The sequence below is a fragment of the Pelophylax lessonae genome (assembly GCF_965119305.1).
Source record: "Pelophylax lessonae genome assembly, chromosome: 5".
Taxonomy (NCBI): Eukaryota; Metazoa; Chordata; class Amphibia; order Anura; family Ranidae; genus Pelophylax; species Pelophylax lessonae.
Window position 1 is genome coordinate 241,440,753 of NC_138772.1, and position 25,843 is coordinate 241,466,595.

A 25,843-nucleotide genomic window follows, 5' to 3' on the forward strand; every position below is an offset into this window, starting at 1 on the left:
TATTCCCTGCTCACAACCTGCACTGTATCACATGCCTGACGAAGGGGTCAAGTGCGGCTCCAAAACGTTGCACCATTTTTGATGTGATCGTAACTTCAATAAAAGTTTTGGACTGCTTTTGCAAGAGCCTTGGTGTGCTGACGAATATGTATTTACTGGTCTTCCGTTTAGCACTGCAACAATGACAGGTCCCCAGCTCATTGTTTATTTAGTTCCACACCATGGTAGAGATCTTTAATAATAAGTGTATATGTCCCCCATCACACTCTATTCCCTCTGCAGAGGCCAAAAAGTGAAATACTGCATTCTGTAGTATCTCTCCCTGTCTTCTACACTAGAAGCCTGGCAGCTCTCATTCTACATTTTATGGTCATAACAAACATAGCTTGCACACAACTTAAAAACATGTAAACTCCAAATTTCATATTCCCGATATGTGCCTGCTGTGCCACATACTTGTATGAAAGTATCTGCTCTCTTTGTACTGCTTCCTTTGTGTGAAATACCTAGTGTTCCTGCCAGTCCCTCTGCTTTCCTAGTAAAAATTGACCATGCTAGCCATGAGTGCACAGTGTGGTCAGTTCTGCTGACCACACTGTGTGTTCTCCAATGATCAGACTCCGATTCACATGCCCACTCTGCACAGCCATTCACTGGGAAGTTCAGTGCTTGCCGTTTCTCCTGCCTGAGCTCCTGAAAACCAAGATTATATATGATTCATTATAAAAAAGGAGGGGAGGTATTTGTGTGTGTGTGTGTGCGCGCGTGTATGTGATATAGATATATACACACAGGTGCATCTCATACAATAAGAACACACACAGGTGTATCTCATACAATTAGCACACACACAGGTGCATCTCATAAAATTAGAACAAAGTTAATTTGTTTCAGTAATTCCGTTTAAAAAGTGGAACTCCCATTTTATATAGATGGGTTACACACGGAGTGATATATTTAAGGCATTTCTTTTAGTTTTGATGATTATGGCTTACAGCTAGTGAAAACCCAAATTTCAGCATCAGAAGATTAGAATCTTGCATAAACACCAATTTAAAAATAATATTTAATACTGAAATGTTGGCTTACTGAAAAATATGTCCATTTACAGTATAGTATGCACTTAATACTTGGTCGGGGCTCCTTTTGCATGCAGAATTACTGCATCAATGCAGCGTGGCATGGAGGTGATCAGCCTGTGGCACTACTGAGGTGTCATGGAAGCCCAGGTTGCTTTGATAGCGTCTTTCAGCTCATCTGTAGTGTTGGGTCTGGTGTCTCATCTTCGTCTTGACAATACCCCACAGACTCTGTCATGTGGTTTAGGTCAGGGAGTCTGCTAGCCAATCAAAAATGATACTATGATCACCAGGCCCGGATGGCGTACATCCGAGAGTACTCAAAGAACTTACCGTAGTAAGATTATATCTAGACCACTGTTCCTGATCTTTGCTGACAGCATTATGACAGGAAATGTACCAGGGGATTGGAGGAAAGCTAACGTGATACCGATATTCAAAAAAGGGCAGAGGCATGTCCCGGGAAATTATAGGCCTGTCAGTCTGACATCGATAGTATGTAAGCTTCTGGAGGGGATGATGAGGGACTATATCATAGTTTGCTAAAGACAACAACATCATCAGCAAGTAACAAGCACGGGTTTAAAAATGGGCGTTCTTGTCAAACCAATCTCTTAACATTCTACGAGGAGGTGAGCTGTGAGCTAGATAGGGGAGACCAGTGGATGTGGTCGCTAAGGCGTTTGATACAGTTCCCCACAAGCACTTAATTTATAAAATAAGGTCTGCAGGCATCGACCGCAAGGTTTGCTCTTGGATACAGAACTGGCTAAAAGGGCGTGTCCAAAGGGTGGTAATAAATAGCGCATACTCAGACTGGTCTGAGGTGGTAAGTGGGGTCCCCCAAGGCTCAGTCCTGGGACCAACCCTGTTCAATTTATTCATAAATAGCATTGAAGACGGGATCAGTAGCTCTATATCAGTTTTTGCAGACGACACAAAATTGGGCAGGGCAATAACTGCACAGCATGAAGCAGATATCCTACAGCATTTTTTCTGGCCCTTGAAACGCGTCAGCCTAGCCACAGCAGCCCCATGCGACTATCTGCATGCTCATTCGTCACAATTGGGACCTGGCTACCTTGGAGACTGTATATGCTATTCTTGATGTGTGTTGTATCACACCAGTCTTGTGAGTACTTTGTACACTTTTTAATATTTTAATAAATGTTTTTATGGTAATGCACTAGGTCGGTGCGCCCCTCTTTCTTTTTTGTCTTTTTGACCTGGACAAAATAACAGAGTGGGCAACGACATGGCAAATAAGGTTTAATGTGGAGAAGTGTAAGGTTTTGCACTTGGGGACTAAAAACATAAAAGCACAATACACTTTAGGGGGGGAACCCTTGTGGAAATCAAAAATGGATAAAGATCTGGGAGTCTTGACAGAGGATAGACTAGGCAATAGCATGCAATGTCAAGCGGCAGCTGCCAAAGCCGGCAGAATATTAGCATGCATAAAGGGATGTTTTCCAGAGATAAGACTATAATCCTTCCACTTTATAAAACTCTGGTCCGACCACACCTGGAGTCCAGTTCTGGTCGCCAGTCCTCAGGAGGGATGTGTTCGAGCTGGAGAGAGTCCAGAGAAGGGCAACTAAACTAATTAGGGGATTGGAGGACCTTAATTATGAAGAGCATCTGCAATCGCTTGATTTATTCTCCCTGGAGAAGAGATGCCTGAGAGCGGACATGATAGCAATTTATAAATCTCAATGGTGATCTCAGCATAGAAAAAAAGCTATTCAGTTGAAGGGATTGCATGAGGACTCGAGGGCATACTATGCGATTAGAGGAAAAGCGTTTTAACCTCAGGCAACTTGGGGGTTCTTTACCGTTAGGGCTACAAGATTGTGGAATTCTTTACCACAAGGAGGTGGTTTCTGCGGAAAGTATGGTGGCTTTCAAAAGACTCTTAGACGTACATCTCAAGGATCAGAACATTCAGGGGTATGAGAGATGATTACAGCCACACACACCTACACAGGTTGAACTGGATGGACTATTGTCTTTATTCAACCTCATCTACTTTTTAATGTAATCATTAAACCAGGTATTGGTACTATTGGCAGCGTGGGAAGGTGCTAAGTCCTGCTGGAAAATGAAAGCAGCATCTTCATAAAGCTGGTCAGCAGAGGGAAGCCTGAAGTGCTCTAGAATTTCCTGGTGGAGGGCTGCGCTGACTTTGGACTTGATAAAACACAGTGGACCAACACTAGCAGATGACATGGCTCCCTAAATCATCACAGACGGTGGAAAATTTTGCTTTTCATTTGGAAATCAAGGTCCCAGAGTGGAGAGGCACAGAATTCCAGTTGCATGAGGTCCAGTGTGAAGTTTCCACAGTCAATGATGATTTGGGGATCCATGTCATCTGCTGGTGTTGGTCCATTGTGTTTTATCAAGTCCAAAGTCAGCGTAGCCCTCTAACAGGAAATTCTAGAGCATTTCATGCTTCCTTTTACTGACCAGCTTTATGGAGATGCGGATGTCATTCTCCAGCAGGACTTGGCACCTGCCCACACTGCCAAAAGTACCAATACCTGGTTTAATGATCATGATATCACTGTGCTTGATTGGCAAGCAAACTCGCCTGACCTAAACCCAATATAGAACCTGTAGGGTATTGTCAAAGGGAAGATAAGAGACACCAGACCCAACAATGCAGATGAGCTGAAAGCCGCTATCAAAGCAACCTGGGCTTCCATAACACCTCAGCAGTGCCACAGGCTGATTGCCTCAATGCCACGCCGCATTAATGCAGTAATTCCTCATGCAAAAGGAGCACCGACTAACTATTGAGGGCATACTATACTGTACATTGACAATTTTCAGTAAATAGGAAATTTCTGTATTAAAAATCCTTTATTGGTCTTATGTAATATTCTAGTTTTCTGAGAGACTGAATTTTGGGTTTCCACTAGCTGTAAGCCATAATCATAAAAGAAAATAAAAAATGCTTTTAATATATCAATGTGTAACACATGGAGATAAAATATACGAGTTTTACTTTTTGAATTGAATTACGGAAATAAATTAACTTCTTAAGGATATTCTAATTTTATGAGATGCACCTTTATCTACATGAATGTTTTGCATTTCATTTCTATTTTAAACTGATTTACAATGTGAGGGTTCATTAAAAAAAAAAAGATTGTTCATTTAGGGACACTGCATTTATTTTTCATACATCATGGGGCCTTACAAACAAAAAAACAGAGGTGGGAAAAAAATCAATAGTAAACAGGCCAATCAGAACCCAGCAAAATAGAAAACTGAAGGCTCACACTGTCACTTGCACCTGAAACTAGCTTCCACAGATGCCAACACAAACCTTGTAGCATTCTTGAAAGTGTAAGCCTAAGCCCAAATCACAGCCTTACGGATCTAAGACACAGAGGCCCAAAAAATTACTCACTACTCTAGTGGAGTGCGCTGCAACAGGGAAGGCGTACCTTAGCCATCTACTTTGGGATCTAACCATCCCCATCACCCCCTTCTACCAGTTTACCAGTTAGAGATCCCATTATTCCCTCCTGATATGTAGAGCACCATTTCACCCTTTTTTTTTTTTTAAACAAACGTTTATTGAGTTAAGTACATCACATATGAAAATACAAACAGGTATAGGCATTGTCATGGAGAACGTTGCTTAGGCATATGGTACACAAGATGAAGTCATGCAAGCAGACAATAGCAAACTAACCCTCCTTCACATGAAGAATACCACGGAACCGAGGGAGACATCATGGTAAGCAAATACAGGTAACATCAGTAATAAGGGCACACCACAGAAGTCCACCATAGCAAGGCAACAGCTGTAAAACTTTAGGCTGGGCATGCGCTACGGGTGCGGGCAAAAACCTGAAGGCATAGGACGGCTGGGTCTCATCCAAGACCAACCACCATAATTAGGTCGCGCATGTGGCAGGAGCTTCGAGCCATCGATCCCAGATCTTATGATACCTTTTTTTAGCATAGAGGACTTTTTTGTATGAGAGAGTGACATTGACGGCTGCCATCCAGGAGGACAAAGTAGGCACAACCGGCTGCATCCACTTTTGGGCTGTCAACCTCCAGGCAACGAAGAGAGTTTCACTGAGAAAGTGGAGCGTGTATTTGTCCACATCTTTATCCGGGAAAATCCCAAGAATGTACAATTTAGGGTCCAAGGAGACTGGGCAGCCCATGTGGTCGTGCAAGAACCGGACCACCTGGGTCCAGAATCCCTGCACGTCCGGTCAATGCCAGATCATGTGGCCAAATGTTCCCGAGGTGCGCAGGCATTTGGGCCATGCAGAGGAGTGGGAGGGGTAAAATCTGGCTATCCTCACCAGGGTGAGGTATGATCTGTGGGTAATGTAGATTTGTGTGAGCCGTTCCGACAGCTTTGGGGAAACCAGCAGCAGGCCTCCAAGGCATCACTCCAGTCCTCTTCCTCCAGCTCCCCAACATCTCCCAACCAGGACGCCCGAACACCAAACGCCAGATCAGTCACCTGTTTAACACCCAGCATATCATACAATTGAGAAATTAGTTTGAGGTGATCCTGACCTCTGAGCACATCCAGTAACTCAACGGAAGGGAGGGCAGGGACATTGCCAAGAAATTGTGCCCGCAGGGCGTGGGTGATCTGCACATAGTAAAACCGCATGGAGGCCGGGAGCTGAAATTCCTCCTGGAGTATGGGGAAGGGCTTGATGGCCCTGCGTGAAATAATATGCGATAATAGGTATATACCCTTGGTGATCCAGACACCCGGGTCAGGGATACTAAGAAATTCTGATAGGCGACGATTAAACCATAAGGGAGTTATGGAATGGAAGGCGGTGTCCTCGGTTTTAGAAAACGCCAGGCCCCAGACCTGTCTGTACTAAAACAGAAGACTATCATGGGTGGCCGACGACAGAGCCGCCGACCCCCCGGAGCAGGTCACAGAACAGGTGCGGGAGCCGCGATTCCTCCCCGCGACAAACCAAGGCCAGGTATCTGCCCGAGTGATGCTTGTCCAAATGAAAAAAGTGGGACAATTGAGCTGCGAGATAATATCTCGCAAAGTCCGGGACAGCCATGCCCCCAATTTAGTGGGTTTCTGGGTATGCTTCCACGAAAGCTTATGTCTAGCGGTGCCCCATATAAAAACATCTTCAAAAGTTTATCTAGAGTCATAAAGTACCTATATGGAATGTAGATGGGGGAGTGACACAACATATACAAAATCTTAGGGAGAAGAATCATTTTAAATGAGGCCCACTCTACCCATGACACCCAACGGCAATCTAGCCCAGATCTGCGTTTTGGCCTTGACCAGGGCAAAAAGAGTTTCAATGTTCAAAGGGATATAGTCGGGGAGGGACCTGGTCACATACACTCCCAAGTGCTTGAAGGCCGACACCCGGGATAGAGGAAGAGCCGCCTGGTCCGCCGTCGGGGGGAAGCTGTCAAGGGGAAGGATAAGTCCCAGTTGACCGAGAGACCCGAGAAAGTACAAATTGTTGTATCACGTATAGTGTTTGCTGAAGTGAGGGCCCAGAATCCGCCAGGTATAGCAGCATATCATCCGCATATATAGACCGATGCATTTGAGATCCTCCCCAACGGAAACCCTCTATACCTGGGTCTGAGCGTATGGCCATGGCAAGGGGTTCAACCGCTAGTGCGTACAACAACGGGGAGATAGGACAGCCCTGACGCGTGCCGCGGGACAGGGGGAAAGGCCTGGAAGTCCAACCGTTGGCCACCACCCTGGCCCGGGGCTGATTGTACAGAATGGTGAGCCATTTAACAAAGTTAGGGCCGAAGCCAAATCTACGACGACACTGCCAAAAGGTAGAGCCACTCGACTGAGTCTAAGGCTTTCGCGGCGTCTAATGTCAACACGACCCTTGTGCCCACATGATCGTGTGTGGCCTGGAGATTCATGAACAGGCGTCTGGTATTGAAGGCTGTGTTTTTTGCCGGCATGAAGCCCGTTTGATCTGGGTGTACGAGGGATAGGATCACTGTATTGGAGACAAGGGATACCATAGGTATCAACCCCCAGAGGGTTTTTAGGCAGCAATGACAAAAAAGTATTTGAGTAGAAAAAAGGTCAAAAGACTTATAAAAAGTATTACTTTATTAGACAAACAGTATCAAAGATGACAAAAATGAATAAATAAAATATTAAAAAAAAACCTTGACGGGGAAGTATGTTATGAGCCCCGGTTAAAGACATGGAATAACAACAGCATGTTAGATAGCATAATGATAATCACAATATTGAGGCATAAAAAAAACAGCAACTCCAAACACCAATGGTGGGAGATCGACAACTCCAACGCATTTCGACCTAATACAGGTCTTCAGGGGGACTGTGATATCTAGGAGGAACATATCATTTATAATGTATTCACATCGCAGATCAATAATATTCATATGGTTATGCGATAAGTTTTACCATAGGAGCGAAATCAGCTGGAACCCAGAGAACAAAATAAGTAATTAGGACATCCTCAAGGACCAAAGAGACAAACCCTTCCTACCACAGAGGGCAGGGTGGATGTAGGGGTCTACAGGAAGTCACCAAAAGATACAGCCGCCGAGAAAGGCACAAACCACCTGATAGGGGAATTATAAGAAACCTAGTGTAACTATGTATTGCACAATGGCATATTGATAAGTTGGTAAGGCTGTGATAATAAGAGGACGGGGCAGTGAGCGGAGCTAGATGAACAGAAAGGTAAAGTGGGAAAAAGGAAAAGGATCACTGTATTGAGCTGTAGAACAAGTATCTTGGCCAAGATTTTGATATCGCTTTGAAGCAAAGAGATAGGCCTATAGGATTCTGGGTAGCCTGGATCCTTGCCGGGTTTGGGAATTAATATAATCAGAGCCTCTCGCATCGAATCAGGCAAGGAACCCGCTTCAAAGGCCGCCTCATACACCGCGAGCAAACAGGGTACCATGGTCTCGGAAAAATGTAAGTAAAACTCTATTGGTAGGCCATCAGAGCCAGGGGCCTTGGCCCTTGCAAACCGAGAGATAGCCGTAACTATCTCATCTGCCGTGATTGGGGCCTCGAACGCCGCAACCTGTGCAGGGGTTAACGTGGTTAATTCAACGGTGTCAAACAAACTGGAAAGCTCCAACGTGTCATAATCGACTTTGGAGGAATACACCTCACTAAAGTAGGAGGCGAACGAATCCGGCATGGCCGATGGGTTCGAGGAGTCTGCCAGCACCGATAGGGGGGGGAAGCGTTACCACTACAGGGGGTCTAGCGTCCATGTGGGCCAAGTATGCTAGCAACTTACCCGCCCTCTCCTCGTGTTCATATACCCGTTGTCTGCCAAAGAACAACTTCCGATTCGCCTGCTCCTGGCAGAGATTATCTAGAGCCCTAGTCTGGAGACGAAGTTGGGCGAGCAGGTCTGACGAGGGAGACCGGGCGTATCTGGCTTCTATGTCGGCTAGTTGTTGTTCAGCGAGCCATACGTCAGTCTGCAATGCCCGTTTGTGCCTGGCTATGCGTGACGACAGAAGCAATCGGGCATGTCCCTTGAAGGTTACCCACACGACCGAAGGGGACGCAGCGTTAGCAGCGAAAAAGAAGTCCCATTCAGTGGTCAAGGAGTCAATGTCGGGAACAGTCTTAAACCAGAAAGGGTTTAGGCGTCAATGACGTTGCGGGGGATCAGTGAACGGGGATATTGTCACTATATATAGGGCATGATCCGAAAGCAGCCGTGGTTCAAAGCGGGCAGTGCAGAGTCTGGGCAAGAGGGCCTGGGAGATCCAGATGGAGTCTATCCTGGACATGGTGGAGTGGGTGGCCCAGAAACAGGAATATGCCCTAGTGAGGGGGTGTAGGCACCTCCAGGAGTCCAGCAGTTGAAAGTTACTGAGCAGCCTGTGGAACCTGGTAGCTCTATCAGGGTAAGTCATGGGGGAAGGGAGGATATCAGGAAGTGAGTCGAGGATGGTACTGAGCCCCACAGGTAAAGCAATCAGTGAAGTTCAATCAGTGGACAAATATCCAAGGTCCAGAGGGAAGCGTGGTTTGGGGGCGCACCGACCCCCAGGACAAGGGAAAATCACATGTAGCAGAATATCCCAACATGGGAACAAAGTGGGATCCATAAAAGGGGGCTCAGGAAGGCACCAGATGTGACGCGCAAGCCCAGAGCAGGCATAAGTTCCAAACGGGGACAGGGTGGAGTACACGAGATACAGAAGGTACTCACGGTAAGCGGTCCAGCCAGGCCGCGGCCGCGTCTGGATCCTCAAAGAAATGAACCCTGTCCTCTCCAATCACACGCAGCCTGGCAGGGCACAGCATGGAATACTTGATGTTGCGGGTCCTGAGGCGCATTTTGACATCTCCAAAACGACTGCGTTGCTTCTGGACTTCAGCGGAGAAATCCGGGAAGGGCAGGACATGGTGGTTGTTCAGGGGGATGTTGCCACGTTCTCTGGACAGGCGAAGAATGGCATCTCTGTCTCTAAAGTTCAGGAAGCCTGCAATAAAGACCCGAGGGGGGGGCAGCCGGAGGGGGTTTCTTTGCTGGCATGCGATGGGCCCTCTCCACCACGAAGGCCTGAGAAAAGGCCTCTCTACCGTACGACTTCACCAGGAGATCCCCAAAAAGGTAGCAGGGGAGGCGCCCTCCGTGTCCTCCGGCAGCCCTATAAAGCGAATATTGTTGCGCCTAGCTCTATTCTCAAGGTCATCCTGCTTGTGCAGCAAATAGGTGATGTCTCTGGATGCCTGTTCCACAGCATTCTGGACCGGGGGTAAAACATCCTCCACCCTGGAGATCACCGCTTCAGTCACCCTCCCCCCGAAGTTTTTGAAAGTCCTGGCGTAAGAGGGAAATGTTGATTTTGATTTCCTCAATCTTTGTGGTCAGGGACGCCTTGCAGTCGGTAATTTCTGCCAGGATAGCTGCCTGATCTATCCCTGGCGCAGCCGCGGCGGGAGCGGAAGATGGCGGTCCGCTCTCTTGGGCCTGTGTGTCTCCCTCCAGGCGCCTGAATTTGTCAAGTTTCGCCGCTGCCTCGGACGGTTTCTTGGGAGGAGACATGGCGGGTGAGTATCGGGAGCGTGTCCCCGAGTGATTAAAGAGGTATATGCTCGATATCGCGGTTGCAGGATAAAAGAAGCGGATGTCGGCCTGGAGATCTCCTCTCGCACACGTCCGCTCACATGGAGCTTCAGGCCACGCCCCACCATTTCACCCTTTTAAAACAAAAAGTCACCTAAAAAAAATAAAAAGTTATGGCCAACTGTATACATGGCCCAAAGCCTCAGACTTGTCCCTCCTAGGCATCTTGAGAGAATTACAAGTCCCTTTCTTCCCTAAAATGACCATGGGGGGGAATAAAAAAAAAAAAAAAAAAAAGAAAGCAGCATTATATACACCTCTCATTGGCTCATTTGCTAAAATTTTGCCCTACAGCAGAGCTACCAAAATTGATCTGATTCCAAACTTTTGGGCATACAGAAGGGTGTGTCCTCCGGCTGTGCTTCTTCCCGCCAACCTCTACATCACGACAGCGTCCTCTGCTATTATTAGGGGTCAGCAAGGGGAATCAAGGTGGCTATCAGGGGGAGCTGCTTTTCAACCAGCACAAGGAGTTGAATTTAATCAGTGCAGGGAGCTCTGCTACAGAGTTGAGATTTAGTAAATGGGGCGTGTGGCATGTGAGCAGACATCTCACAGAGCTCCCGGATTAAATCCTGAAAATATCCTGCTCCCAGACACCTAAATGCTCCGAATCTTTTCCAATCTGCTCCCACAAGTTTACTGCTGTTCAAGGCAAGGTAATCTGAAGTCCACAGCGGCCATGATGACCCAAAAGCATAAGGAAGATACAGCACTGCCTGACTCACAAAATGGCACCCAGCGGCAGTGGTGTATTTAGGTTTTGTGCTGCCCTAGGCCTGACTAATCTCGTGCATCCCCTAATTTAACTATGACCCACCCCTTCCTGTCAAGGCCACACACCTCCCTGTTTAAGACCCGTCCTGCCGTCTGTAAACCACGCCCATTTCTGTTTAGGCCCAACCTCTTCCTCTCTGTACATTAAACGTGGGTACTAAATGGGTGATCAAATACCACCAAAAGAAAGCTCTATTTGTGGGAAAAAAAGGACGTAAATTTTATTTGGGTACAGCATCGCACGGCCGCGCAGTTGTCAGTTAAAGTAACGCAGTGCCGAATCACAAAAAGTGGCCTGGTCATTAAGGGGCAAATCCTTCCCGTCCAGAAGTGGTTAATGAGTTTGCATTGATTTCAGCATGCATGGAACACTTTGCACATGCTGAAATTAATGTAAACGCATTAAACAGTTAACATTCTGTGAAAACTCATGTACAGCAAAGTGCTCCATCCATGCATGCTGAAATCAGTGCAACGTCATTAAACAGTTCACATTCCGTTAAAATGTATGTACTGCAGTGCAAAGTTTAAATTTGATTGTCGGACTGGCCTGATAGTAATTACGGTACTGGCCTGGGGGTTCCCTGGTCCTCCTCTCTCTCCTATGGACAAAGACAGACCCGTCCCCCGCACAGTTAGTCCCGGTTCACATTTGTGCGATGCGGGAACGCTGCGAATATGCAGCGTGATCCCGCATCGCATCCGCACCTCTGGCAGTTCATACTGCCATATGCTATACGCACAGGGTGTCAATTAAAAGTTAACGACACCCCCAGTTGCAATCGCATATCGCAGTGCAATTTGCAAGTTAGCACAGAATCGGATCACACTAGTGTGTTTCAATCGTATTTTATTAGAGTTCAAGAAAAAATACATATAAGAATGTACATTGTCATAGTGGACGCAGCCACTTTAAGCATGTTATTTCCAAGCAATCAACTTATAAATTTTAACAATACATTCAAACAAAACCCTTTTCTGATGCCTCCGTTTTATTTTTAGTTTAATTAGATTCATTTAATTTCGCGGCTGTTACTTTGATATGATATCGTCACAAAGATATAAAAGGTAGAAAAGGAATATAATTAAAGCGGTTGTAAACCCAAAGAACAAAAAAAAAAAAAAAACCTGCAAGACAAAGGCATAATGGGCATCGCATACTAGCCCATTATGTGTAACTTACCTTAGAACGAAGCCCCAACACGGACCCCCGGACATCGCTGCGGGCGCTGCCATGATCCCTCGCTGTCTCTTCCGGGTTCGGTGGCTCCGGCGCGGTGATTGGCTGGAAGAGACGGCTCCGGCGCGCGGGAGTGATTTTCCGGCAAGCTCCTGGCAAATAGATTGAAGGTCCCCACGGACCTTCAGAGCGCATGCGCCGCTCGCGCGAGCGGCTGCATGCACTGTAAATATCTCCTAAAACATGCCGGTTTAGGAGATATTATTTGTACCTACAGGTAAGCCTTATTATAGGCTTACCTGTAGGTAAAAGTGTAAAAAAGCGGGATACTACCGCTTTAAAGTCAATTATATGAGGGTGGTTCCAGCCCTGCAAAAATAAGGGCATAGAGAGAGAGAAAGAGGAAAAATCCCTTCCTGTTTTGTGATATTTTTAAAATCTCTTTATTCAAGAGGCGAAGAGATAGGTACAAGGGGAAATTTACTATCTAATAAAAACAGGAATAGAGAGGGGGAAGAAAGAGAAAAAAAAAAAAAACGCACCACCCCTTCCCATCCCCCGAACCTCCCCCTCACCCATTTAGTGATAATTATATTCCGTTTCCATTGATGCTCGATAAGTGAACAAAAAATCCTCAAACAAATCTAGTGTGTACAATAAAGTAAAGAAAATAAAAAACCAAACCCACCCCCCCCTCCCCCCTCCATCTCTCACCTAAATTGTGTTAATTATATTCCATATTCATTAATCATCAAATTGAGGAGTCATTCTTTATAAACAGATCTTGTGGAAAAAAAAAAAAAAAAACCAAATCCCTTCTTTTCAAATCCCTCCCTCCTTTTTTCTCCTTCAGAAATAGATAAACTTCCAAATTATATATATAAGTGTACACACCCCCTCATGCAATCTCTTCCTCACCTCCCTCTTCTACCTCCTTCCGCACTTCCTACAGTGCCTTGCGAAAGTATTCGGCCCCATTGAACTTTGACCTTTTGCCACATTTCAGGCTTCAAACAAAGACAAAACTATTTTTTTGTGAAGAATCAACAAGTGGGACACAATCATGAAGTAGAACGAAATTTATTGGATATTTCAAACTTTTTTAACAAATAAAAAACTGAAAATTGGGCGTGCAAAATTATTCAGCCCCCTTAAGTTAATACTTTATAGCACCACCTTTTGCTGCGATTACAGCTGTAAGTCGCTTGGGGTATGTATCAGTTTTGCACATCGAGAGACTGAAATTTTTGCCCATTCTTCCTTGCAAAACAGCTCGAGCTCAGTGAGGTTGGATGGAGAGCGTTTGTGAACAGCAGTTTTCAGTTCTTTCCACAGATTCTCGATTGGATTCAGGTCTGGACTTTCACTTAGCCATTCTAACACCTGGATATGTTTATTTGTTAACCATTCCATTGTAGATTTTGCTTTATGTTTTGGATCATTGTCTTGTTGGAAGACAAATCTCCGTCCCAGTCTCAGGTCTTTTGCAGACTCCATCAGGTTTTCTTCCAGAATGGTCATGTATTTGGCTCCATCCATCTTCCCATCAATTTTAACCATCTTCCCTGTCCCTGCTGAAGAAAAGCAGGCCCAAACCATGATGCTGCCACCACCATGTTTGACAGTGGGGATGGTTTGTTCAGGGAGATGAGCTGTGTTGCTTTTACGCCAAACATAACGTTTTGCATTGTTGCCAAAAAGTTTGATTTTGGTTTCATCTGACCAGAGAGCACCTTCTTCCACATGTTTGGTGTGTCTCCCAGGTGGCTTGTGGCAAACTTTAAACGACACTTTTTATGGATATCTTTAAGAAATGGCTTTCATCTTGCCAGTCTTCCATAAAGGCCAGATTTGTGCAGTATACGACTGATTGTTGTCCTATGGATAGAGTCTCCCACCTCAGCTGTAGATCTCTGCAGTTCATCCAGAGTGATCATGGGCCTCTTGGCTGCATCTCTGATCAGTCTTCTCCTTGTAGGAGCTGAAAGTTTAGCGGGACGGCCAGGTCTTCATAGATTTGCAGTGGTCTGATACTCTTTCCATTTCAATATTATCGCTTGCACAGTGCTCCTTGGGATGTTTAAAGCTTGGGAAATATTTTTGTATCCAAATCCGGCTTTAAACTTCTCCACAACAGTATCTCGGACCTGCCTGGTGTGTTCCTTGTTCTTCATGATGCTCTCTGCGCTTTAAATGGACCTCTGAGACTATCGCAGTGCAGGTGCATTTATACGGAGACTTGATTACACACAGGTGGATTCTATTTATCAGCATTAGTCATTTAGGTCAACATTGGATCATTCAGAGATCCTCACTGAACTTCTGGAGAGAGTTTGCTGCACTGAAAGTAAAGGGGCTTAATAATTTTGCACGCCCAATTTTTCAGTTTTTTATTTGTTAACAAAGTTTGAAATATCCAATAAACTTCGTTCCACTTCATGATTGTGTCCCACTTGTTGATTCTTCACAAAAAATTACAGTTTTATATCTTTATGTTTGAAGCCTGAAATGTGGCAAAAGGTCGAAAAGTTCAAGGGGGCCGAATACTTTCGCAAGGCACTGTATTCATTTTCTTTCTCCTTTCAAATTAACAGCCGAGATAACATATTAATGCACCTGTAAATATTATGTACCAAAATAATTACTCTTTTCCCCAATACTTCTACTTTAAGCACAGTAATATGGTAAATACCTTGGTTTTTAACCTTTTGGTAATGTTTGGTTTTATGTTGCATTAATTATCTGAAACCTTTTTAATTTTACATTCTTGGTTCCTTATAAAGAATTAAAATTAAAGATATTAAATAAGAAAAGAAAAAAGAAAGACAAGAAAAGAAAAAGATAAAAGAAAAAAAAAAAACGACCCTCGAATCTGATATATTTATCCTATCCTATATACCATTATATGAGCGTATTGAATTGAACATAGAAAATATAAGATATAAAGTTTCGCATATGAGGCACCAAGTCGGATCAAACGTCTACTAGGCGGGCAAACCTATCGGAACATCTAAAAACGTGCCATGGTCTCCATACCGATTGTAGATTCTTAGTTCTATCTGAAGCTATAGCTATAGTCTCTTCCATATTGTAAATATCATTAACTGTGAACACCCATTCTCTAATTGATGGGGTAATGGTAGATTTCCAGTACTTCGGTATTAATAGTTTTGCCGCATTCAGAAGGTGGCAAACTATTGATTTCTAGTACTGATAATATGGTATATCTGTGATATGTAATAAACAGCATTTGGGGGTTAATGGGATAGATGTACCGATTTCCACAATCAACTCTCGTATGCGAGTCCAATATTCCAAAATTTTTGTGCACTGCCACCATATATGGTGTAAAGTTCCTATTGATTGGCCACATCTCCAGCACAATTCAGATGTATTTGAAAACCACTTATTAATCTTCACTGGAGTCGCATACCATTGAGTGAGGAGCTTATACGCGTTTTCTTGAAGCCTAGTGCTTCTTGAACATTTATGTGTCATAATACATGCACTGGTCCATTTTTTATCTGTAATTGATATTTGCAGCGCTTTTTCCCCATTTATCTCTAAATGGGTCAGGTTTAGTTTTTGCACTAGTGAGTAACAATGTGTACGCGTAGGATGTCGCTTTCGTATATGGTGTTTGTGCAAGGCAAATTTGTTCAAAGGCGGAAACTTGTCTCTCATATGCATATTTGCTCATGCGCTTGTTTAAAAAGTGATGCAGTTGTAAATAAGACCAAAAAGGCATAGGTGTTGCATTTTGTGTATGTTTAAGTTGGTCTCATTTAATAAAGGTACCTTCTCTAAAAAATTGTGTGGCCAATTGGAATTTATTATTCTCCGGGGTATTAAGCCATACATCTGAAGATCCCGGTAAGAACTCTGGATTGTCACCGGCGTGAGCGGACCAGGTGAACTTGAAAAACCATGATGTTTAATAGTTCTATGGAACACTGCCAATGTCTGTCTTATTAAGGGATGAGCTTTCACTGTGGCAGGGCATGCCTGCCAAGTTATCCAGGGTAAAAATTGTACTGGCCGTTCAATAATATCCGACTCCAAAGTCACCCATGCCTTATTTGATACATGACAATGCCAATCAATTCGAGTAAGGTGGGTTGCATAATATAATCGAAAGCCAGGAATTCCCATTCCTCCTATTTCCTTACCTCTCGCGATCAAATTATGCCATATTCGAGGCTGTCTATGGGCCCAAATAAATTGAGTCTGGATGACTCTAAGCCTAAGAAAAAAGCTATTTGGAACTTTGATTGGTAAAGTATGAAACAAGTAGAGCAGTCTTGGAAGTGTTACCATTTTAATAATGGCCGCTCTTCCGAACCATGAAAAAATTTAGAGTGCCATTGTTTTAAATCTGATTCAATTTGTTTAAACAGTGGAATGAAGTTTTTTGGATACAGAGTATCTAGGTTCGGAGTTAGCCATATACCCAAATACTTCAGGTTTCCCGTTACCCATCTGAGAGAGCTTTTTCCTTTAACTTGCATAAGTTTACTCTCCGGAATATTCAAATTGAGTACTTCGGATTTCGAGAAATTAATATGAAAGTTTGATATATAGCTATATTTTTCAAATGCTTTCATCAGATTCGGGATTGTAATTAGAGGCTGTGTTACGTAAAACAATAAATCATCTGCGTATGCCGCTACTTTATAAATATTCTTTTTAACCACCATCCCATGTATTGATTCGTCTGCTCGTAGTTGTCTCAAAAAGGGTTCCATAGTTAAAATAATAATGGCGACAGTGGGCATCCCTGCCGAGTTCCTTTCCATTCCTTATGTTGATTGGTTCCGATAACAAATGATTTACTTTAATCCTCGCTGATGGACATCTGTAGAGCGATGCTATCCACCCCAGCATTTTAGGGGGTAGATTTATATGTCTACAGGTTGCCATTAAAAAGTCCCATGCTACTCTGTCGAAGGCCTTCTCTGCGTCTGTCGACACGAGAAAGCCCTCGACATTTCGCTGCTGGATGTGATATATCAAGTTTAACGTCTTGATTACATTATCCTTAGCCTCGCCCCCTATCATAAAGCCCACCTGATCGTCCGCTATTATGGTAGACAGGATAGGCTTAATTCTATTGGCCAGTATTTTAGAAAAAAAATTTTAAATCCGTATTCAAAAGAGAAATGGGTCTATAATTGACACAATCATTTGTTGGTTTTCCTGGTTTGGGTATGACGGTTATATGAGCATGTAAAAATGCGGATGAAGATTGTAATGGGTCTGTCAAGGAATTCAGTGCCTATGTTAGCTGTGGGAGGAGAAGATCAGCATACTGTTTATAATATAGGTAACTAAATCCGTCAGGTCCCGGGCTCTTATTTGGTTTAGCGTCTTTTATAGCTATACAGAGTTCTGTTTCAGTAATGGGTTGGTCTAAATCTTTAGCTACTTCTGCTGTAAGTATTGGGAGTCCGCTACTTTTCAGGTATGATGTAATGTTAGTGAGTCTTTCCCCCAGGAAATCCGGAGTTCTATGTTGTGGGGTAATATTATACAAAGATGAATAGAAAGTATGGAATTGTGCTGCGATTTTCTCTGCTGCCAACTCTATCTTTCCTGATGAATTCTTAATTCCTGTTATGATATTAGTGTTCTGCGCCGACCTAAGCGCTCTTGCAAGGTATCTACCACTCTTATCCCCATGTTCGTAGTATATCCCTTTACGTAAAAAAAATAAACGTTTAGCTTTGACCTCAACGATTTGTTGAAGTTCTTTACGCTTTTGTAGAAGCTCCGTTGCCACTCTAATTGAAAGAGATCTTTTGTGTACCTTTTCCAAGTTGGAGATTTATTGCATGAGGTTTTGGATCACTTTTTCTTTCTCTTTTTTTCGTTGTGATCCCAGCTTGAGGAGTATGACACTTTTATGTGCCTCCCATCTGACCATGGGGGTGGTCTCATCTGCAGTATTCAGCCTAAAATAGGATTGAATATGCTGTGCTATCAAAGCACTATTAGCTGGGTCCACACTTAAATCTGCATTGAATCTCCAATTAGAAACTCTAGGTGTATTTGTTTTTAGCGTCATAGATATTGGTGCATGGTCCGAAAAAAACTGCGTCCCTATTGTTGCTCGTAGTATGTTACTTATGTCGTGTTGCAAAACGAAAAGATAATCGATACGTGCGTATCTATCGTGTATTGCCGAATAATGGATAAAATCTCTGCCTTCAGGATGTACAGTTCTCCATGAGTCTACTAAGTTTACTGATTGTATTAACTCTTTGATACGGGTAAGTATTTTATAGCGTATACAAGAGCTTTTGTTTGAGGTGTCCTGCAAAGGCTGAAGGGGCACATTCAAATCTCCTCCCATTATCACCCTTCCTTTGGCAAATCCAGATAACATGTATATCATTTTTTTGACAGAACTCCAGTTGTGATTTATTTGGGAAATATACAAGTATAAGTTCCTCTCACTAAAGCATATCTCCCTTTCGGGTCTGTCATAGATGATTCTACTTGGAAACCTGCTGTCTTGCTAATCAGTATAGATACACCTTTTGTTTTGTCTATTGGATTAGACGCATGAAAGACCGTAGGAAAAAATGTCGATGTCAATTTGGGAATATGAGTTTGTTTAAAGTGGGTCTCGTAAAAATACAAAGTGTGGTTTAGCCTTTTTAAACTCCCTAAGCAAAAAATGTCTTTTCTCTGGTATATTTAGGCCTTGCACGTTATGAGATATTACCGTAGCATGTTTGCCCACCGAATTGTAAGTCATAGTTAATACCTTATATAGACCACTTGTTTCCGACCTTGGTGCCTCACTGTGTCACCCTGCAAATCCTACGAAAAAGAAAAAAAAGTAATACTTTAAAGAAAAAAGACAAAAGAAAATATTTAGGCAAAGATAATAGTTAGTAGCACTCTGCCTCAAGAAGAAAAGAATATTGGGCTCACAATCACAGACAGGGCTAATTGCCTGTGTTTAACTACTGAAAAAGGGGGGTCGTACATAACTACCTTAGGGCCATGTAGGACCCCATGTGGGGGTTAGTGGGAGGCGCACCTGTAAGAGGGCAGTCACAAAACAATCCAAAATAATAGCACTATACTATACAGAAAAAAGATTTTTATATGCAATTATCATAGATCCTGGGGAACGGCTCTATTACTCATCCCATAATCATGGTGGGGGAGAGGTTAGGTTGAGGTCAGAGGGGCAGGGGGGTTCTCTTCCCCCTCTTCCAGGGGGTTGGGGGTAAACATTCCATTACCAGTTTTGGGGTTGGTTAGGATACTCCACCAGATCCCCTTATATAATACCACCCTCTTATTTTAAACACCTCCCTTTCCAAACTTTTTGCTTTGCCTAAATGGCCTCACTTAATAAAGGGGATATTACTATCCCAACAGAAGGAAAGGAGAAGGAGAGGGGGCTCATAAAAACAAAAACATACCAACATACCCGTTCCTCCTCTTACAAACCCCCCCCCCCCACTTAGCTATATAACATTATCTTTTATTTTGCTTATAATTATCTACTTTCCATCTTAACCACTTTAATACAGGGCACTTCCCTCCCTTCCCGCCCAGGCCAATTTTCCCCTTTTAGCGCTGTTGCATTTTGAATGACAATTGCGCGGTCATGCAACACTGTACCTACACCAAATTTATGTCATTTTCCCCCCACAAATAGAGCTTTCTTTTGGTGGTATTTGATCATCTGTGCGATTTTTACTTTTTGCTAAACAAATAAAAAAAGACCGAAAAGTTTAAAAAAAAAAAAAAAATTTTGTTTATGTTATACAATTTTGTAAATAAATAATTTTTTTCCTGCACTGATGAGCACTGATGAGACTGCACTGACAGGCACTGATGAGGAGGCACTGATGGGGTGGCACTGATGGGGTGGCACTGATAGGCGGCACTGATAGGCGGCACTGATAGGCGGCACTGATATGCGGCACTGATATGCGGCACTGATAGGCGGCACTGATAGGCACTGATATGTGGCACTGATAGGTAGCACTGATATGCAGCATTGGTGGGCACTGATAGGCGGCACTGCTGGGCACTGATAGGCGGCATTGATGGGCACTGATAGGTGGCACTGATGGGCACTGATAGGTGGCACTGACGGGCACTAATGGGCACTGATAGGCGGCACTGGTGGGCACTGATGGGCACTGATGGGCGGCACTGATCGGCACTGACGGGCGGCACTGATGGGCACTAATGGGCACTGATAGGCGGCACCGGTGGGCAATAATGGGCACTGGTGGGCGACACTTAAGGATGGCAATGATGGGCACTTGTGGGCAGCACTGATAGGGAGGGCACTGGTGGGCAGCACTGATGGGGTGGGCAATGGGGGGCTCCCTGAGCCCTGATTGCCATCCCTGGTGGCCATAGTGGGCATCCCTGGGGTCATAGTGGGCATCCCTGGGGTCATAGTGGGCATCCCTGGTGGATCTAGTGGCATCCCCCCCCCCGAGGGTCTGCACTGGTAATCAATGATCTGATTACCAGTGCCGACCCCCCCCCTGTCCGGGGAGCCGCCGATCGGCGCTCCTTTACTCGTGCCTGTCAGGCACGAACTAAGGAAAGCCGATCAACGGCTGTTCCTATTTACTATGTGACCAGCCGTGATTGGACACGGCTGATCACATGGTAAAGAGCCTCCGTCAGAGGCTCTTTACCGAGATCGGAGATGCAGGGTGTCAGACTGACACCTCGCATCACCGATCGCCGCTCTGCGCGCCCCCGGGGGGCGCCCAGAGCGGAGTTATCCTGCCGCCGTCATATGACGTCCGGTCAGGATAACTCAACCACATTCCCGCCGTCATTTGCCTATAGGGCGGGCGGGAAGTGGTTAAAAAGCTTTTTAATTTTTCCCTCCCCTCCTTCCCCTATTTCAATGTTCTTGCTGCACGCTACAAATCATAGTCTTCTTTAGTTTTGGTTTCCATATCTGACGCTTCTGCTCTTCTTGGTATGTGGTCGTTTTTCCGGTGAGCGTTTTAAGCCTTCAGATATTAGGGGTAACTTATATTCATGATACCACTCCGGGAGGTCCACCAACGGTATCTGTAGTCCCTCACAGAAGTCTCTCAGATCATTAGGTGATTTCAGAATATGTAATCTGCCTTGTACAGTCACTGTTAAAGCAAAAGGAAACCGCCATTGATATTTAAATACGCGTTCGCGCAGTAGGGTTAAGAGGGGGCGCAAAGCTCTTCTATTTCTCAAGGTAATCTGAGAAAGATCTTGAAATATTTGGATCTGGGCATCCATAAATTTAATTTATTCCTTTTGTCTTGCTTTAGGACATAATTTCTTCTTTAAGCTGGAAGCTCTGGTAACAACAAATGATGTCCCTAGGCGGACCGTTATCCGGTCCCCTAGCTCGTATTGCTCTATGAGCGTGCACCAAATGGATGGTTGCATGTTCATGTCGCTCCAAGAGGGAATTAAACACCTTTTGTAAGACCTGGGGTATTTGATCGTGTAAGATATCTTCCGAAATACCTCTGATTCTTAGATTATTACGTATCCCTCTGTTATCTAGGTCTTCCAGATGCTTATTAAACTCAATTAAGGCTCCATGTACACGGGACGTTAGAAAAAACGTCCTGCAAAGCTAGTTCTGACGCCGGGAAAAAGCAGCTGTTAAACGTGCTTTCAGTAGCTATTTCCATTTGCGTTATTGCACGTTTGGCCACGTTGCTTTTAGCAGCGTTTTTTCTGTCTCCATTCAAAATCAATGGTTCCCTATGGGAGCATATTGATTTGAATGGAAGTCGCACCGCAAGTCGGATCCGACTTGCGGCGCGACTTGCACTGTGGGAATCTTGAGGGGGAACTCCATGCCAAAAATGGGAAAAAAACTGCGTGGGGGTCCCCCCCAGGTTCCAAACCAGGCCCTTATCCGAGCATGCAGCCCAGTAGGGCAGGAAGGGGGAGGGGACGAGCGAGCGGCCCCACCCCCCCTGGACCATACCAGGCAACACATGCTCTCAACATGGGGGGGTGTTGGTGCTTTGGGGAAGGGGGAGCTCTGCACCCCCCACCTCAAAGCACCTTGCCCCATGTTGATGGGGACAAGGGCCTCATCCCCACAATCCTGGCCAGTGGTTGTGGGGGTCTGCGGGCACTGTCATAAGTTGTTCTGACAATTTTAGAAAATCTGATTTTAAATCAGTGATGGCTGCGGAGAGTGTAGATTTAATGTCTGCAGCGATTTTATTGATGGCCACCAATGTCAGGGGGGGGATCGTCCATGCAAACTTTGCTTGCCCCTTCTTCCAACGCTGGTTGGGAGCTCTCGCTGCACTCATCCTCCCTGTCCATCAGTGCCATCTTATCCAGCCTCGTGCCGCTCCTAGTAGCCGTTTGTGATTTAAACAGCTCGGTAATATTTCTATTTGCCATAGAGTAAGATGTTCGGTGCTGCTTGCTACTGTGTGCTGTGTGGTAGGTGTAGCGGGTCACCCTGCCCATCATCCGCCGCTATGGAAGCCAAGCCGCAAGCTTATGTTCTAGAGCCGTTCATGTCCCACGTGCTGCCTTCCTCATCGTGCGCCAAGCCACGCACCCCTACACTAGTGTGAACCACTATGCGATCCGATTCTGCTGCAGCTAAAAAAAAGCCTCATGTGTGAGTTTATTGCGGATGCGGTGCGAATTCAGCCATACAAAGTGTACGGCTGAAATTCGCACCGCATGTGAGATCGCATGTAATTTAGGAGCAGTGCGCTCCTAATGACATGCGATCTCCGCAAAAGCACAAATGTGAACCGGCCCTTACTCTGTGTAGTGATGCTGTGCGGAGGAGGGTAAGCGGAGCATTAGGCTCCGCCCCCACCAGCTGAAGTAAGTGCAGCCGGTCTGGCCAGTCACCGGCCGCTCTAGCCTCTATGGGGCCACCAGTCCCTCTATCCCCCCTGGCAAAGAAGGCCTTTTACTGACAAGTGGCACTGTATAGCAAGCCGCCGGCCGCTGGAGACTGTGTGTGCAGCAGGCGGCTGCAGCATGGGGGACGGTACTCAGAGGACAGGTCAGGGAGGGTGGGGGTTTTGTGTGCGGGGGGGGGGGGGGGGGGGGGGGTGGCAAAAAATCCCTAGAACAGCCATAGGCCTGGGCCTTGTCGGCCCTAGGCCAAGATACAGCGTAGTAATAGTTAGAGCATGGAACACTTTGCAGTACTTTTTTTTTTTTTTTAGATTTATATTTTTTTATATTTATTTTTTTTTTTACATTTTTTTTACAGTACATGAACTTTAACAGAATGTAAACTGTTTAATTATTTTTCATTGATTTCAGCATGCATGAGTCACTTCGTACATGATGAAATCACAATGCAATGTCATTAAACAGTTCACATTCTGTTAAAATGTATGTACTGCAGTCAGTGCACAGCACAGTTTTAATTTAAGTTAATTTAATTGACAGTACCTGCTCCTGGCTCCTGCTGTCCTGGCCTGGGGGTTCCCGGGTTCTCCTCTGCTCTCTATCCTCTGCTCTCTCCTCTCGTCCAACACGCACAGTCAGTTGAAGGGCAGCCCAGGGATCATGAGCAGGGATGGCAACGGCACGGAGGAGGGTGGGCGGAGAATTAGGCTCCACCCCACCACCTAAATTAGGTGAAATATACCAGCATCTATGGGGGTGGCACTGTCCCTCCCCTCCCTCCCCCCTGGCAAAGTACGCCACCCCTTCAGCTGCCTTCAGTGAAAGGCAAGTCTGTATTCTTCTTCAAGCCGCCGGCCGCCTGGGACTGCTTGTGTGCGGCAGGCGGCGGAAGGCTGCAGAGCGTTGCCGGTACCCGGGACTCGGGAGGACGGGTTTCGTGCAGGGGGGGGCAGCTTTTTTGCCCCCCCCCCGCAAAGTATCGCCCTAGGCCTGGGCCTGGTCGGCCTAGGCCTAGATACAGCACTGCCTCCACCTCAGTCTCAAGTCTTTTGCAGACTAACAGGTTTTCTTCTAAGATTGCCCTGAAAAGCATCCACACAACATGATGCTGCCACCTCCATGTTTTACAGTGGGGATGGGGTGATCAGGGTGATAAGCTGTGTTAGTTTTCCACCACACATAGGGGTTTGCTTTCAGGCCAAAAAGTTAAATTTTGGTCTCATCTGACCAGAGCACCTTCTTCCACTTTTGCTGTGTCCACCCACATGGCTTCTCGCAAACTGAAAATGGGATTTCTTATGGCTTTCTTCTTGCCACACTTTTATAAAGGCCAGATTTGTGGAGTGCACAACCAATAGTTGTCCTGCGGACAGATTCTCCCACCTGAGCTGTGGATTCCTGCAGCTACACAAGAGTTACATAGACAGGTCTTGGTAGGTTTGCAGTTGTGCCATTCCCTCTCCATTTTCGGATAATGGATTGAACAGTACCCTGTGAGATGTTCAAAGCGTGGGATATTTTATTTTTATAACCTAACCCTGCTTTAAACTACTCCACAACTTTATCCCTAACCTGTCTGGTGTGTTCGTTGGACTTCATGATGTGGTTTGTTCACCAAGGTTCTCTAACAAACCTCTGAGGGCTTCACAGAACAGCTGTATTTATACGAAGATTAAATTACACACAGGTGAACTCTCTTTACTAATTAGGTGATTTCTGAAGGCAATTGGTTCCTCTAGAATTCAGTTATGGTTATCAGAGTAAAAGGGGTCTGAATAAAAATGCATGCCACACCTTTCAGATATTTGTAAAAAAAAAACTTTGAAAACCATTTATCATTTTCCTTCCACTTCACAATTATGTGCCACTTTGTGTTGGTCTATCACATAAAATCCCAATAAAATACATTTACGTTGTTGGTTGTAACATGACAAAATGACAAACATGACAAAATGTGGAACATTTTAAAGAGGTATGAATACTTTTTCAAGGTATTAGAATTTTTGTTCCAGCAGCTTTATGCTTTTGGTCAATTGTAAATCCAAGCGCAGAATTTTATTTTATTTTTAAAAAAACATACCTTGTGTCCCAACAATTTCCATGTGTAGATGAGCCAAGCCACTTGCAGTAGATAAAGACAGCTTTAGCATCCCTTCCACTGTTACAGTATACCTGTTCAGGTAATCAAATAGTGAACCATGCTCATGATAATCCGACACTAACCAAAGCTGTGTCCATGTACCATTATCTGTAAAAAGAAAGCAAAAAAAAAAAAAAAAACACATGCTAATGTAAATTTTAAACAAGAAGGATGAACATAAAACATATTAATGCTAATCTTAGACCCCGTTCACACTACTCCGACTTGAGACGCGACTTGAGCGACCTCAAGTCGCTTGTCATTACAAATTCAATGTAAATGAATGAGAGCCGTCCTAATATGCACTACTGAAGTCGCTCCAACTTCAGAAAAGGTTCCTGTACTACTTCAAGGCGACCACTATCCTACTTGTGAACATAGACTTCAATGGGAGTCGCCTCTAAGTCAGATCCTTATTTCCAAGCGACTGTGATCAGATTTTCCAGGAAGAAAAAGATTACCCAGGCATTCCCCACAAAGTCGCCTATCATTTAAGTCTCTTCAAAGTAGTGCACAAGTCGCGCTAAATTCACGCTAAAAAGTCGCTCCTTCATGGGGTGACTTTCTGGTCGCGGTAGTGTGAACCGGCTCTTAAAGTGGTTGTAAACCTTTGCGTTTTTTGTTATAA

At 44.7% G+C, this 25,843-nt stretch overlaps 1 protein-coding gene across 1 annotated transcript in view; it reads right to left on the bottom strand.

The window, feature by feature from the left end:
- TGFBR1 (transforming growth factor beta receptor 1) overlaps positions 1-25,843 on the bottom strand; it is a 325,401-nt gene that overhangs the window by 139,830 nt on the left and 159,728 nt on the right. Inside the window, exon 5 of the mRNA XM_082258755.1 lies at positions 25,156-25,323. Coding sequence (XP_082114881.1) covers positions 25,156-25,323 — 168 coding nt within the window. The remainder of the gene's footprint in view (positions 1-25,155; positions 25,324-25,843) is intronic.